Genomic DNA, 16935 nt, shown 5'->3' with positions numbered 1-16935 from the left:
GATGAAAATATAAACAGAAGGTAAGTAGATGTGTCACACATGATGCTTATCACCCCCATCATGTTGTAGAAGTCGACGTACATGTACTGTCCAACCCATAATGTGAGATACCTTTATCTATTAACGTACAAAATTCATCACGTTTCGTAGGGTTATTTCGTAGATTCGTCCAAGAGTAATAATATGCATTTACGTCAAAATAATACAATAGCTACCTAGAACAGCGCCCGCGGCACGGGTTCAACGCGAATTATCTCGAGGGATTCGACCAATAGACGCAGCGAACACGCTTTTCCGATATCGTCGTTATAATTCACTTTGCCCTTGGCGTGGATGGAACCCTTGCCGCTTCTACGCTCTACAATGTACTATATCTCATGGACAACTATTAAAGTTATTAATTATGGAATATCTTCCGACCACCTACGTCAAACACCAATTAATAGGTTTTCTACAGCGACTCATATTTTATTCATGTTATTTTATTCTAACCACATTTATTAAAGATCGAATCTATCAACAGAGATATCGACAGCAATAACTTTTTCTAAATAGGTATACAATAAACAATATTAGGTATTATTAATACCTATATAAGTGTTATACATTTGCATATAAATCCGTCACGGAAAACATATTCTCAGCTCCTACATTAGGCATGAAAAGATACAATCGTGGAAAGATGACCATTTAGCATGTCCATAGTTCAATGATAAGCATAATTATTGTATAAATATACATAATAGAATCGCTGGGAAACATGTAAATTATTTTGGTAAACAGACACATAAAGTTAAACCTAATTACGTATTTGTAAATTCACATCCTGTAATAGCCGAGAGTGTCATCATGAGTGGGTAATATTAGGTAAGTATGTACCCAATTGAGAACCCTGTCCCACTATCATATTTGACATTAAATGAGACTTACGGTTTAATTTGTCAAAAACTTAATGTGACACGGTACCAAAGTGTATACATATTAGTACTAGTGACCGTACGAAATTAAGACCTGTCAATATCTACGATTTGCTCGGCAGAAAAATCCGCCAGACAATGCAAGAAATTATATGTTTACAATTTTTCAATATGGTTATTAAACAGTTTCATGCGTAAAAAAGTCTATACATCTCCTTTATAACAGTACCTCAACGAAATCCAAATTAACACGTATTAATCGCGGACGGATGCGTAAGGAAAGGCGTTTCGAGTCACCTTTCACTTTGATCCCAATCCTGTGTCATGTGACCACGTGATGGATCCGACCTACAGAACCAGTTAACTTGTTTATTTTGCGCAGATACCAATCAAGGGGAGACATTTCAACCAAGCAGTGAATGCTGTCGAGACAAGTCTATGGTACTAAGACATGGCGAAAACAAACAAGATGCAAGAAGTGTGTTAAATTCACACAAAACAGAAATCAAAAAGTATTATAAGTACTTCTAGGTATATTTAGTTGTTAAGGTAACGAGCAGAACTACTGGGTATTTATTTTCACTTAGGAAATACTTGCACTTAACAGCACAAAACACTATTTCATAACCACAAGGGAAACAAAAGACAGCAACATTTTCTTCCAGTAGACTTGAAAAACTTTAGGGTTTTATCGGTCATTTCGTGATCATGGTTAAAATATCGGGAGTCTCATATCCCTGATTTTTACGTGGCAAGAACCCGGTATTGTGCATTATAATTAAGATTTTAAGAATAATAAAATTGGTTAAACCTGTCCTTACATTGCGTGCTGTTACAATAACATACTTACATACAATTTTGCTTTAGATACGTTTTGTTTTCCGAGCCCCTCCGCCCCGAGTATTCAAATCGAATATCTAAATAAGAAAAATGTCTATAACATTTATTTATTTATTTAGCTAATAATTACAAGTACAAGTTACCATACAGGCATATGCCCAAGGCGGTAACTTAGACAAATGTGGATATTAACTTAAAACCCGTGACAAACATCTACTTTAGGTACGATCACGAGCATTATTATATGTATACACTTTGGTACCATGTCACATTAACTTTTTTGACAAATTGAACTGTAAGTCTCACTAAATGTCAAATATGTTAGTGCGACAGAGTCCTAAAGTGGGTACGTTATATTGTTCATGACTGTACACTAATATCCTTAATTGAACATGTAGAATGCTTGTTGCATTTCTAGTTAATAACTATGTTATGTTATGTGGTAGGTATATACTGTCCGTGACCGATACACAGAGCGTCGATCACAACTGCCATATATAGTGTGAGGAAAACAACACAAACTATTACTGGGTCATAACATGGCCACTTCATACAAAGTGAGGTGGAATCGGATAGATACGAAGGTAAATAAACAACCTTAATACGACGTTATTTAATAAAGTCAGGTTGAAAACTTGACGTATTAAAACTCGTCCAATATTGCTATATTTCATCCCCGTAGAACTGAACTACTTGTAATTGAGCTGGCTCTTAATCTTTTAAGCTTGTAAGTTGTCCATAATAAATAAAATAAACATATTATTTTATTAGGTACCTACCTTTTTATTTTATATTTTATTTTATTTATTATGGACAACTTACAAGCTACACTCTGCACATGCAAAGCTACAAACTATAAAAAAGATTAAGAGCCAGCTCAATTACAAGTAGTCACAGCATGCACAATCAAATGAACAATCAAAACAAGATATATAAACTATATATTAGAAAATTAATAGAAATAATTTAACAAAAATGTTTGCATCATAAATAATTGGATAACGCCAGGAAATAAGAAAAGAATAAGAATCATTTATTCTCCTTCTTCTTATCGTGTGGGTTGTGAGGTGACGTACCAACCTCATCAACCCTGGTGTCAGGGTTACTATTGAGCCGCCAAAGGCCCCTGACATGACTCATGTAACGACTACTTACTTACATCAGTAAGTAGTAACCGGGACCAACAGCTTAACGTGCCTTCCGAAGCACGGATCATCTTACTTTCGGACAATCAGGTGATCAGCCTGTAATGTCCTAACCAAACTAGGGATCACAAAGTGATTTTTGTGATATGTCCCCACTGGGATTCGAACCCGGGGCCTCCGGATCGTGAGTCCAACGCTCAACCACTGGACCACAGAGGCCGTTAATCATTTATTGTAAAGCAGCGTAAAATACAAGGTCGTAATATTACTTTTTTTTATTTAAGTACTGTAATGTTGTATGTACCTTAATAAATAAATAATAATTTGTTCCAACAGTCCATGTCGGATGTATAATATTACAGAAGATGTCATGCAATAGTTTCTATAACAAAATTAAGAATAACTATATTAGTCACTTTAATATATTATTGTTGTTAAAATACTCATTTAAGTCATAAAATTCCTTACTTATTAGCCAACTCTGCAGTATTTTCAGATTTGCAGGATTTGTGTCCGGTTAATGGCAATAGGCTCGCCCCTCATTACATAGGGCTTAAACACAGCTGGCGAGCAGTAGGTGTATATATTATTCACACCTGCCTGCTCCTTTGGGGATACATTCGTTATGCCATGTCATGTTAGCTGAATATAAAATTATTTGCCGTGTCAATAGTGAAAACGGCATCTTTTCGTTTTCTTTCATTTCTAAATATACAGGGTGGCACAAAGTCTAATAAAATATTTTTTAAGAAAGACATAGCGACAAAATAATGGTTTCTGAAGTAAGGTAGGGAATGTTGAAAAAGATACCTACAAAATGGGTGATATTTCTTAAACCATAAATAATCGTTGCATATATGGGAGTGTTTCTTACTAGAAACATTTTCATTAGCTACTGCTAACGTGAACTTCTGGGGCAGTCTGTATACACCATACGCAACGATGCGGCTCACTACCTATCAGGTTGATCTGACAGAAAGCTCGGGGAGGTGTGGGTGCTTATTTCATCTTGCGTACGAGTACCTACTTAGTTCATCACCTCTGACTACCCCAATTGCTCCAATTACCCCAATAGTCGTGAGCTTATGTTCATTTCTGAATTGTCATCAAACTCAGATACTTCAACACAGAAGCTGATGTATCTCCTCAGTCAATTATTAAAGTCTATAATCGCATGTAGTTGATACACGCATCAATGCGCGTCAATCATGCATTTCCTCGGAAGCATCCTTCATCGGCACAACCATATCTACAGTTAGAGGTTAGGTCAGTTCATGTAATAGACTGTCATTTGCTCATTTCCTTTGTCCAATGATCCTTCTGCTTGATACAACCGGCGGGAACTGCTTTGTTTCAGGGTTTCATGTAATTGGTACCGTTAAAAAGTCATGATCACGACGATTACCAACTATATAATTCAACAGACTCTAGACACAGGGGACGAAAAGAAACATAAGGCAAACTCCACTAAGAAGAGTTACTTAAAACATTTTTTTTACTTTATGTCGGTAACATAGATATGAAAAGAAAATCTGGATAAATCGTTTTCCAGGATGATTATCAAGTCACTGATGACTTATTATATTAAAGACGATATCGAACACTTTTCAAATACTTACATTCGTCCTCAGTCATTGTGTGCATTATTTAAAATGTTCTAAGACTATACGGAACGGAACTAGCTACTAATAGCTCTAGCTCCTTTCAAAATTCCACAAGCAATAATTTATAAGCAGAAACAAAATTATTTTACCTGCAGGAGTTCGTACTAACATTCAAGATAAATTAAAAAGTAAAAACTTCGTAAGGTACACAATCTACAATTCATATGACCAGAATATACATACGTGTAAATGACTAATAAAAACACAATAAAAAAACACAATAATTACAGTCATTAATAAAAGTAAAAAAAGGTAAATCATACACCATATCCACACGTCAAAGTGACGCTTATCACCTGAAATATGCGAACGCGTCTCATTTCAGTCTGTGTTGCGTCGGCGCAGAGTCAACAACAACTGCGCCATGGCCGCGACTTCGAGCGGCGCGAGTGACGGGACACAAGAGAGAGAAAATCTTCAGAAGACTGACGATAATGACTCGAAGAACAAAAATTCTCGTAATAGAGATTACCCCGATGGCGTTTCTTCGACAGAAGCTACGATCAAAGAAGAGAAAGACCCAGGAGAAGCCCTGGAATCGGCGCTGGCGCAACTGGGCCACTTCAGACTGTACCAGCGCTACAATATGATAATGCTGTGTCTGCCCAACCTGCTGGCGGCCATGTACACGCTCAACTACGTGTTTGTTGCTGATCAGGTCCCGTTCCGGTGAGCCCTTTGTTTCATTTGACTTTTTCGAAGTTATTGTGTTGGTATACTGCTTAGTCTGGACCAAAAGACAAACTATAAAGATGCTTGTCATTCTGGATATATAGCCGTTCTTCGTCTTTCGTGTGGGCTGTAACGTGGATGATCAACCTCAGCAACCCTGGTGGTAAGGTTATCATTGAGCCGCCAAAGGCCCCTGACATAGATCACGTAACAACTACATACTTCTATCAGTAAGTATCTTCCGCTTGATTACACCATCTTGGGTGATTAGCCTGAAATGTCTTAACCAAGCTAGGGATAACAAAGTGATTTTTGTGATATTTCCCTACCGGGATTCGAACCCGTAATCTCCGGAGCCCAACGCTCAACCACTGGACCACGGCAGCTGAATACTTAATGAGCAGGTGTCATGTAATAATTATGGTAGACAAGGTAATGGATGAGATAACACGAAGTAAATGGCACACAAAATGTAAAAAGTATCTTAATGCTTGTTTTCAGGAGTGTATAACTGCATCCACCTTTTCCATCAGTAACATCCCATATTGTCATGGTTTTATTAGGTGGGTGCAGAAAGAAAAGTTCTTGAAAATATTGACGAGGCGATATGTTTTCTAGCTTTATTAGCAGTAGTTTCTCAGCGGCCTAAACAATTACTTATCTCATAATATCTTATGACTTGTTACGACTTTATCTCACAACAATAGATATCGTTCTCGACGTCGTGTTCAAGCATCCAAATATCACTCGCTCATTCATAATCATAATAATCCTTCTGAAATATAAACAGTCTATTCAATTTATCTAAAACAGCATTCTTAAGTTATAACTTTTTAATAATCTGTATGTAATACTTGAAACAATATTGTGAGGAGCTCGGTGGCGCAGCGGTAAACGCGCTCGGTCTGCGATTGTTGAAGTTAAGCAACTTTCGCAAAGGCCGGTCATAGGATGGGTGACCACAAAAAAAAGTTTTCATCTCGAGCTCTTCTGTGCTTCGGAAGGCACGTTAAGCCGTTGGTCCCGGCTGCATTAGCAGTCGTTAATAACCATCAATTCGCACTGGGCCCGCGTGATGGTTTAAGGCCCGATCTCCTTATCCATCCATAGGGAAGGCCCGTGCCCCAGCAGTGGGGACGTTAATGGGCTGATGATGATGATGACTTGAAACAAAACGAAACGTCACCACGCAGACAAAATTCTACCAGACGGAACCTAATTGGAAACTTCTCCCGCAGAGAGTGCGGTAGAATCTCTGCACCAGAATTGGCCTGCGAAGAGAATATAAATCACTAGGTTTTTGTTGGCTTGCACAGTCGTGAAAAAAGTGCATTGGGTCCACATGATACCAGCGACGTGGTTCATGCCGCGACTTGTGCTAAGTGAGGCCCTTTTATCTCAGGACGTCCACCACCACCTTATGATCATTTCGACGTATATCCTCTATGTTTTTTTGTAATTGTTCTGTGAAAATTTTAAGTGATGTTATTGTCATGTTTTTATACAATGTGTGGTGTCCTTTTATAATTAACAATTTATATTCTATTCAGTTCTGTCTTCTACGAGATGATTAAATCGTCTGAAATAAATGTCAATCCAAGGGCAATGATGATAAATACTTACGAAAATTCTAATTAGGTAAATTACAAAATCAATTACTGTTGACACAGGTTTCACAGAACAGATAATAGCTTACATAATTAATTTATCTACGCTACGTTACGTGAATTACGAGATAGGTGTATCACGATCACCCGCATGACAAATATAGTCACTAAACGATACAACTTAGGGACAAGGCAGTCCTCTGCGTTACTATATAATTAAGTATTGACAGCTTGCAATGAAACAGAGATATTTGTCATATTTTCCTCTGAATCAAGGTTCAGAACAGCCATAGCGAAAAGATAAACAACAAAATATTGCTGCTACTCTTTACAAACATGTCGTACAAGCCATCTTGGAATCGCGTTATCTTATGCTTAACTGCACAAACGTTCTGCCTATCTATCAATCCATCTTCTTCTATCATGTGGGTTGTGAGGTGTATTACCAACCCCATCAACCCTAATGTCAGGGTTACTATTGAGCCGCCAAAGGCCCCTGACATGGCTCATGTAACGACTACTAACTTATATTTTATTTTATTTATTTATTCTTTCGGATAATCAGGTGATTAGCCTGTAATGTCCTATAACCAAACTAGGGATCAGAAAGTGCTTTTCGCCATATGTCTCCAACGGGATTTGAACCCGGGACCTCCGGATCGTGAGCCCAACGCTCAAACCACTGGACCACGGAGGCCGTTCAATCAATCCATCTAAACATGGCAGAGCCTGGTTTTAAGACTGACATAAATATTTTGCTTGAAATATTTTGTATGCAAGAATCTTGCTTGTTATTCTTAGTTGGGCTAAGAGCATATTCCCACTAGTTCTGTTATTGTTGTAGTGTTGTTTTGTCCCATTAGTTCTGTTCAACACAGACGCAAAGTTGATATGTCTGGTTTTATGAAACCTGTATCTATGAGTTTGTAGCGTTTAGTTTCGTCGTTCATTCATCACTCACGATATCTTATCAACAAATTGTGTAATGACATGTTCTAAACACGACACTTGGTGTTTTTTTTTTTTTAACAAGTAGGCAACAGGATAACAGCCTCCGTGGTCTAACAGCCTCCGTGGTCTAACAGCCTCCGTGGTCTAACAGCCTCCGTGGTCGTTAGAGCATTAGGCTCACGATCTGGAGGTCCGGGTTCGATTCCCGATGGGGACATTGTCGAAATCACTTTGTGAGACTGTCCTTTGTTTGGTAAGGACTTTTCAGGCTTGAATCACCTGATTGTCCTAAAAAGTAAGATGATTCCGTGCTTCGGAGGGCACGTTAAGCCGTTAGTCCCGGCTATTAGCCGTAAAAACACCTCCACCAACCCGCATTGGAGCAGCGTGGTGGAGTATGCTCCGTACCCCCTGAGGGGAGGCCTGTGCCCAGCAGTGGGACGTATATAGGCCGTTTATGTGTGTGTGTGTGTGTGTAGGCAACAGGATTATTATTATTAGTTCCTATGACTATGCAATTGTATATTATTATTATCTTATCACTTTATTACCAGTCTGCAACAGGAGGATTATCTTACTGGACAGTGTTTCAAGCCGAAATTTCGAAACTGAATACCTTCTTACTAATTAAATTTCTACGATATCTGCATCTACTAACACAAAGAAATAAATCATTTTGTCACAGACAACTCCTGGAGCCGTGGTAGCCCAGTTAGTAAAACGCTTGCCTCACAATTTGTGGTCGCAGGTTCGAATCCAACACAAGCCTAAACCAATGATTGTCGAATTTATTTTCGAATTCATGTTTCGATCATAAATGATTAACACGTGCTCAGCGGTGAAGGAAAACATTGTGAGGAAACCCACATTCCCGAGAAATGCATTTTCGGAGATATGTGACCTAACCTGTATTGGGCTGGTTTTCCCTTCGCGGGTTGGAAGCTCAGACAAGTAGTCGCTTCTGTAAAAAACCAGACCTGTCAAATCTTCACGTTAGGTAAGCGGACCCTGTGAAAAACATGATAATGCAAGGAAGATAAATAAGAAAATAAGAATTTCCGTATTAACATTGTTGACAGATGCGTAGTACCAGAATGCGAAGGCACGAGTGACATAAGCTTCGTGAACGAGAGTGCGCAGGCGCTACTCCCAGCCGACTCGCGCTGCCGCCGCTATTCGCCACTGCTAGATGGCGCTTCTTGCGATCGCGATCACTTCCACCTGAACAACACGCAAGACTGCGACATGTTTGTTTACGAGAATCTCGACACTACTTTTGCTGAGGTAGGAATTGAAAAATTGATTGAATTTATTTTCATTATTGATGGTTTAGGGCTGAGCTGATCATATGGCACCCACACACAATACAGTTCATCATATCTTAGGGTTTCGTAACAAAATGGCTGGAAAAAGTTCCCTTCTGATTACTTGGAGCTCTGCCTATACAAATGTAGGTATTTTAAAGAAATCTTCATTATAGTACCAAGCATCCTAGGTAAGGAAAATAATCCACATTTTATCAAACTTATAAATCATGTCCTCGATGTAATCATCAAAGATAAATAGCGAAATATTTTATTTTTTTATGTAATAAGTTATCTTCCAACTGTTTTTATTCTTATGATTTATCAAAAACGTGGCTGGTTTAGGTACCTTGCTCATTTTAAGATAAGTGTAGGTCTACCTTACCTATTCTAGGTAAAGCTGTGTAGGATCAAAGCTTATTTAAATGCCTAAACAATTTCCTCCTATTACAAAATTATTTTTTAATGAATCTTCTTCTTCTTTCTTAAATTATTCTATTCTTCAAATTATTTTATAAAAGTAAAATGTGTTTCCGTCAAGTTCCCGGTATTTTTTCCTCCTCAGTCATAACACCTTGAAAAAGGTAAATTATAATTCAACAATTTTATCCTTGATAATTAAATGTTGAATAAATTATTTAACACCTGCTGCAATGTGTATATCGTAATGTATCATTGCATTTAAGTGATGTTATTTCAGTTCGGCCTGGCGTGTTCAGAGTGGCGACGCACCCTCGTGGGTACCGTGCGTAACTCTGCGCTGCCGCTGGCGCTGCTACTCACTGGATATATATCTGATGCGTAAGTATCTTCTACAACAGCATATATTAAAACCACAACAACCCACCCGTCCACCAGAACCAACGCAACTCGATGACTCATCCAATTTCACTAGAGTTATTCCGTTTTTCACAGGGCGAGCTTACCTAATCAGAAAACTTGACTGGTCCAGTTTGAACCTCCAATCCGGGAAGGGACAAGGCATGTGGTTTTCCCCACGATGTTTTCCTTCACCGCTGAGCACGTGATAATAGTTTATGGTCCAAATATGAATTCGAAAATCATTGTCTGTGCACGTCCTGGGATTCAACCCACCTTCAAACTGGAAATCGAAACTATCGAAAGAGAAATTGTCTAATTTGTAGAGAGAGTAAGCTATATCTACATTTATTTAGAGCATTACTCCAATGAGAGAGGAGAAGCGTTAGTAAGCAGCTAGCAGCAATATTGCAACGTAATGCTTTAAACGTGCCATGGGCTAAGAGTCAATTTAGCGATGATGTCCTTTCTGAGCATGATACACTTAATATATTTACACCTATATTAATTCCAGTTGGGGGCGTCGCACCGCGTTCTGCATCTTCTCCTTCTTCGCCGGCCTGATGGGCATCATCAAGGCGTTCTCCGTCAACTACCAGATGTACGTGGCCGTGGAGTTCTTTGAGGCTGCCCTCGGGTACGGCTTCAACAGCGCTGCTTACATTATGAGTAAGATTGTTCTTCGTGTTAACGGCATATCCAGCTCTGGGATACGTATGAAAAGTGGCGACAAGGTGTGCTTTGATTGGTCGTGAATTGAATTGAAGAAGTTTAGCCAATCTGTTTGAAAGAAATCGACCGGGAGGCCTTGACTCATTAGTGGAACCCTTCAGACCAGACTAGACAATAAAATGACTCACGGACGCTCATTTCTTCCACAAATATTATTAAAAGCAGAGTAAAACGTAGTAGAAGCGTATTGTCATTTGTTCAACCTTCATTTAGTAGGGTTATAAGTAATTTATTACATAGAGATAAGCCCGCCGTTTGTTAAACCTTTTCTTTGTCACTTTTCTCAATATACCTACGCCTATTTCCCGTACCTGTGTATATATAGTACAAACAAATAATAACTCAAACAGGAATATTGTTTTCTTACAGCTAAATATGTATCTTACCTACATATAAGTATTCTAAGGCCCGTATTTATAAACCGCTCTTATCTCTGAGATCTATCTTGAATCTCTATTAAGTACCTACCATATACGTATAATATATAATATGATGATGATAAATATTTAAATTAGACTTCATTACAATCTACTATCATTACAATCTGTTTCGTTCTATCTTATAGCAATTTTCTTCGAAATGTCCTTTGTCTGTATTATATAATGTAGTTCAAACTATAACATAATTATGCATTAGAACAGTAATATTTTTTTCATACTAAAGTTTATCGCTCAGCACGACTTTAGATTGCTGTTATTCCTCCAATGTGTTACGTACAGATAAAGCAGCATTGAGGACCAAAACGTGGTGTACAGTTGCATTTTTAGTATGTTGTTTGGACCCCTTTAGGATAGGGTTACGTAACATCAAATATTCCCAAACACGGGTTCATCCACCGCCAGACGAACTGAGTTATTCACCTTCACCTGAGTTTTATGTTAGTACAACGTGATGTTTAAGCATTTTGTCCATCAGGTCATCAGGCATTAGAACCTTAGGTCTAACAAGTGATAGATAAAATGATTGTCACTCGTTTTAGACCTTTAATAATAATAAAAACACTTTATTGCACATAAATTACCTACCACCATACCATCGTCCACAGGTATTTATACATATAACCTACCTATGTCCTTTATCGAATGTAATTCTTAACTAACTTAGCCCAAAATCTTCTTCAGTAGTAATACTAGTGCCACATCCTTACCTGCGCCATGTAATTGGCAATCAACATGCATCACAGATCTTTTTCTGGGTACCTACTTAATCATCATCAATTTAAGAGCCATGCTCTTGTCAGTGTAGCATTTTCCATTCCAGTCTATCAAAGGCCAATTCCTTGATTTCCCTATAAGACACGACGTTAACCTTTTCTTTAATCTGTTCCATGTAAGCTCTTCTTGGTCTTCCCCTTCCTCTCTTTCCTTCTATGATGTTTGGTACCTACTTAGTTGTCTAAAAACCAAAATCTTCCTCAGTGGTAGAACTAGCGCGCCCGTCCCTGCGAGCAGCGTTCAGCTGCGCGACAGGAGTAGCGTACGGGCTCGGAGGAGTGTTGTTCGCGCTGATAGCATGGCTGGTGCCGTATTGGCGACGACTACTTGTCGTGATCCACACGCCGGCGCTGCTGCTGCCGCTGTACTGGCTGCTCGTCGACGAGAGCGCGCGCTGGCTGCATGTCACTGGAAAAACTGATAAGACTGCTGCTGTTATTAGAAAGGCTGCTAGGTGGAACAAGGTACCTCACCTTATTAGAACTTCAGAATGTTCTTCGTCAAATGGATAGCAGCTTTTTTAGCTTGCCAATCTGCATGAGTCTTTTGCTGGGATGGCTGCAGATTATGAAGATAGTCCGAAGTATGCTAGACATAGATGCTGATGTCAATCGTTCCCCAAAGTAAATGTCCTGTGTTTATGTTTTTATGCAAAAAAGAATTATTGATCGATTGTATATTAACCATTTTATAGCTCATGTTTCCATTAAATTCCTCTTTGACACAGTACAAACTTAAATAAAATTTAGGTCCTTTCTATTCACCAGATTATAATACCAATTCCAGATAACTCTAGATGAAGAAGTGATGAAGTCTCTGGAGAAAGACTGCCAGAAGACAGAGTCGCAACCTCGAGGGAACCCGTGGGCGAGCTTGCTGCGCTCGCGCGTGTTATTGGGCCGCTTTGCCGTATGCTGCTGGTGCTGGGTGGCCACCACCTTCGTCTACTACGGCCTCACCATCAACTCCGTATCGCTGTCTGGTGACAAGTATGTTAATATCTTACAATATAAACCCGTGGGCGTACCTGCACTGCTGTGGCGCTTCGGTATCCACTAAGTATAATTGCATTTTTGTCGTCATCAAATCACTGCTGCTTAAGGTTATTAAAAAGTTAGTGATTGTTTAAAAGATAATGAATGCATGGGATTAACTGTCTGAGAAATATTAGAAGCTAAATTACTCTATTGTATAACAATATTTTATGTTTTTTTTTTTTTAAAGAACGTCTAGGGCCCTGTGCCGATGTTTTTCTGATGAAGCTGCAGTAGTTTTACGCGGATGAGACGTTCGTTATGTAAAAAATTACGATTCAAAGTGTAACTATGTTACAATTTTGCTAAACCAAAGTCGATCCAAGATCGAAATTCACCTATATTGTATTTTACAAAGAAACAATCTTGTACTAAGTATAAGTGCTAAAACGGAACCACAGTAAGACGGAACTATGTGTTATGTTGGTTGCAGGTACGTGAACTTCGCGCTAAACATGTCGATGGAGGTGGTGGCGTCGCTGTTGATCATGATGGCGCTGGAACGGTTTGGTCGACGCAGGAGCATCTTTATAGCATTTCTACTTTGCGGCGTCGCTTGCGTCACGCCGTACTTTGTTTGTGAGTCCTATAGTTCAATATTCAGCCTAATTATTCATTTTCCTAGGAATCATTTAAAAAAAATGTAGAAGCATTAAGAAAACAGTAACGAAATGCAAAGTATTCTAAATACATTTAAGTGTTGCTATCAGTAGGTTACATACAATTCACTATTCTGTTGTGTGAATTATCTCATCAAATCAGCTCAATCCTAGATCATAACACCACAGTTAATACATACTTACATAAAACATACATAAACAGCCTATATAATTCCCACTGCTGGGCACAGGCCTCCCCTCAATCTTACGGAGGAGGTATGGAGCATACTCCACCACGCTACTCCAATGCAGGTTGGTGTAGGTGTTTTTACGGCTAATAGCCGGGACCAACGGCATAACGTGCCCTCCGAAGCACGGAATCATTTTACTTTTTCGGACAATCAGGTTATTCAAGACTGAAAAGTCCATACCAAACAAAGGACAGTCTCACAAAGTGATTTCGACAATGTCCCCATCGGGAATCGAACCCGGACCTCCAGATCGTGAGCCTAACGCTTTAACCACTAGAACACGGAGGCCACAGTTAATAATGAAATAAAATATTCTTTAAGCATTACAAACATTCTAAAACATACATAAGAAATATTACTTGATTAAGAAAGACCAGATGACGCAATGTCTGCGTTTTGTTTATCAGCTCACACGGGCACGGGGCTGGGCCTGTTCTTCGTGGGCAAGCTGGCGATCACGTTCGCGTTCAACTCGGTGTACGTGTTCACGGCGGAGCTGTTCCCGACCGGCACGCGCTCCTCGGCGCTGGCGGCGTGCTCGCTGGTCGGCCGGCTCGGCTCCATCCTCGCGCCGCAGACGCCGCTGCTGGTACGTCACTGTCACCGGCTTGTTATAGCATATTTAGGATATTATGTCTATGCGACATTGATGTCACAAATCGTCTGAAACAGACGTGAGGCCCACAATGTTGATCTATTCACTAAAGACCATCATCATTATACACCTCAAATTCTTAGTCTTGCGGTTGCTCAGAGCTCAGTTGCTATCGTAGGTATTTACTTAAGAAAGCCCCCTGTGCGTTGAATTAAATGAACTCCTTGATAGGACGATGCGTAAAGCAACATTAGCGAGCATCTAAATATGAATATTGGCGTCTTAGCTAGGTCCTGAGATAACTTAGGAGAAATTTATTACTACACCGGCTGTTGCCTCTACTGCTAATGATTTATTCTCAGAACCTGTACGTACAAGCTCTCCTATACGGCGCGTGCTCGCTGACGGGTGCGCTGGCGGTGCTGGCGGTGCCGGAGACGCGGCGCGCGCGCCTGCCGCTTTTAGTAGATGATGCAGAGCGCATGCGCAGAGACGTACTCGATGACCACGTGCCGCCGCCGCCGTCGCCGCCTCGACCGACTGTTCTTTCGGCTGACTCGTAACAGGAGAAGGCACCACGGGCCAATGACATACATACATAACTTTACATAATCTCTACACTAACGGGGGTGCTGGCTTCGTGCTCCTCGTAGTGTCGATCGCGAGTATCAGAAATTGCTGATTGCAGGGACGAGGCGAGGACGCCTCGTTCCGTTCAAGTTAGATCTTGGGTCAACAACTACGACTCACATAGCGTTATTAACTTCCGCAATCATATTCATGCATCCACTGTCACATTCAACAAACAAACTCAACTTGCATCAAGAAAGATTGTAGGTACTACTTAATTGCAAAAAATAGCTCTAAATGTCATACTATACATATAATCATAATTGCTATAATAATCATAGAATTATAAGTAAGTACAGTCTTGAGCAATATCATGAACCCACTTTAGAACCCTGTCGCACTATCACATACATGTTAGTACTCGTGACCGTACGTGAAGACACGTACACCATGGAAACTTGTACACCATCATAGTATGCAAATAAATAATATTGAGGCAGCTGTTGAGGTTACTATAAATTGGAGTAAAGGTATACCAAGTACTAACTCTAACTTGGAGTAAAGACGGGATATACATATGCCAGTAGCTGGCACACTTGCACGCCAGTTCCTTGCACGCAAAACCAAATATAATATAAAGTTGAAATCCTATGTTAGGTTGGTTTGGACACGTAGAGCGGATGAAGGATAATAGAATTGCAAAAGCGGTATATAAAGCGAAAGTTGATGGTAGGGCTGGCAGAGGAAGACCGAGAAGGACTTACGATGACCAAATTGGAGATGTCCTTAGAAAAGGTTCAATACGATCTACTCTCAACCGGCGTGCGTGTATGAAGCGATTGATGAATGCGGAGGGAGCAAGAGAAGTGTGTCAGGATCGAAGCAAATGGAATTCTATAGTCTCTGCTTACCCCGGTGGGAAATAGGCGTGAGTTTATGTATGTATGTTGAAATCCTATTTTTTCTAGCAGCAAATTTATTTGTTGTGCGTGCAAGGAGCTGGCATGCAAGTGCGCCAGCACCTGGCATCTGTGTATCTAACAAAAAATGATAATATTATGTAATGTGTATGTAAAGCGGGTTTGTATTTACGATCAGTTCAGACTGACATTGGCCTCGATTCCCGCAGACACCTAATTTTATTTTAAGTTACCTATATACCCATGATTTTCTTATCCGCCGAAAAGGAAAGGGATGGATGATTGACAACTATTAATTTAAAAAATAATAATTTAAATTAATAATAATAGTGAATGAATGAATAACCCGGACGAATTAAATAGGCGTCTCGCTGATATGCAACGTGTCCTGTCGGGTTATTGACCAATATAACATTTTGGGAGCCTTTTAAAAAAATCCAAGAATTAACGTGTGTTCCATAAATTACACATCCCTTTCATATTCGGCGTAAAAGAAAATGACAGGTATATAACTTAGAATAAAATTAGATGGTGTCTACAGGAATCAGCACCACTAAATAAGTAAGCTGTGATAATTATGTACTTATTTAAATTGTATTTTTTGTAAATAATAAAATTATTACATTTCATAAAATTTATTTTATTTACATTGATGATACTTGGAACTACGTACAATAAAATCCGAGTCACCTGCTTAATTCATTACAAAACTTTATACATTACAAAAAACACTACATACTAAAGAAATTGCAAAAAATACTTAAGTCATAAAATTTAATAAATTGTAGAAACCTGATCCTGTCCATAAAACCTGTATAATAAAGTACATAAAACTACAAACCGTGTATCAAAATCTCTCTTACATAACTATGATACTTAGGTATTTACAAATAAGAAAATGTATCAAACAAAATATGGCATTGTATCCTATCAGTCTTATGATTCCGAATGCCACATCACGATTGTTATCATATCACATGTTATCGAATTCACTCTAAAACATTTATTACCTACTAAATTATTACATACATACATACATAAACTCACGCCCGTAATCCCTAATGGGGTGGGCAGAGCCACAAGTAATCAAAGACAACTTGC

General features: G+C 39.2%; 1 protein-coding gene across 1 annotated transcript; it reads left to right on the top strand.

The window, feature by feature from the left end:
• The first annotated feature begins 4902 nt into the window (after positions 1–4902).
• Positions 4903–15317, top strand: LOC126371236 (organic cation transporter protein-like). The gene is made up of 9 exons (XM_050016510.1): positions 4903–5235; positions 8876–9080; positions 9801–9901; positions 10434–10588; positions 12070–12329; positions 12652–12854; positions 13333–13478; positions 14157–14338; positions 14707–15317. The coding sequence occupies exons 1-9, from the start codon at positions 4931–4933 to the stop codon at positions 14905–14907; spliced, it is 1758 nt and encodes a 585-aa protein (XP_049872467.1). The 5' UTR covers positions 4903–4930; the 3' UTR covers positions 14908–15317.
• Positions 15318–16935: the final 1618 nt, after the last annotated feature.

The sequence above is a fragment of the Pectinophora gossypiella genome, chromosome 12, assembly GCF_024362695.1.
Source record: "Pectinophora gossypiella chromosome 12, ilPecGoss1.1, whole genome shotgun sequence".
Classification (NCBI taxonomy): Eukaryota; Metazoa; Arthropoda; class Insecta; order Lepidoptera; family Gelechiidae; genus Pectinophora; species Pectinophora gossypiella.
The sequence above is the reverse complement of the archived record's forward strand: the minus strand, read 5'-3'. Positions and strand labels throughout refer to the sequence as shown.

Excerpts from the sequence above, each read along its gene's own strand:
- LOC126371236 (XM_050016510.1), top strand. The coding sequence starts at position 4,931 with ATGGCCGCGACTTCGAGCGGCGCGAGTGACGGGACACAAGAGAGAGAA. Across the intron at positions 9,081-9,800 it reads TCGACACTACTTTTGCTGAG|TTCGGCCTGGCGTGTTCAGA; the intron begins GTAGGAATTGAA and ends ATGTTATTTCAG. Across the intron at positions 12,855-13,332 it reads GTATCGCTGTCTGGTGACAA|GTACGTGAACTTCGCGCTAA; the intron begins GTATGTTAATAT and ends TGTTGGTTGCAG.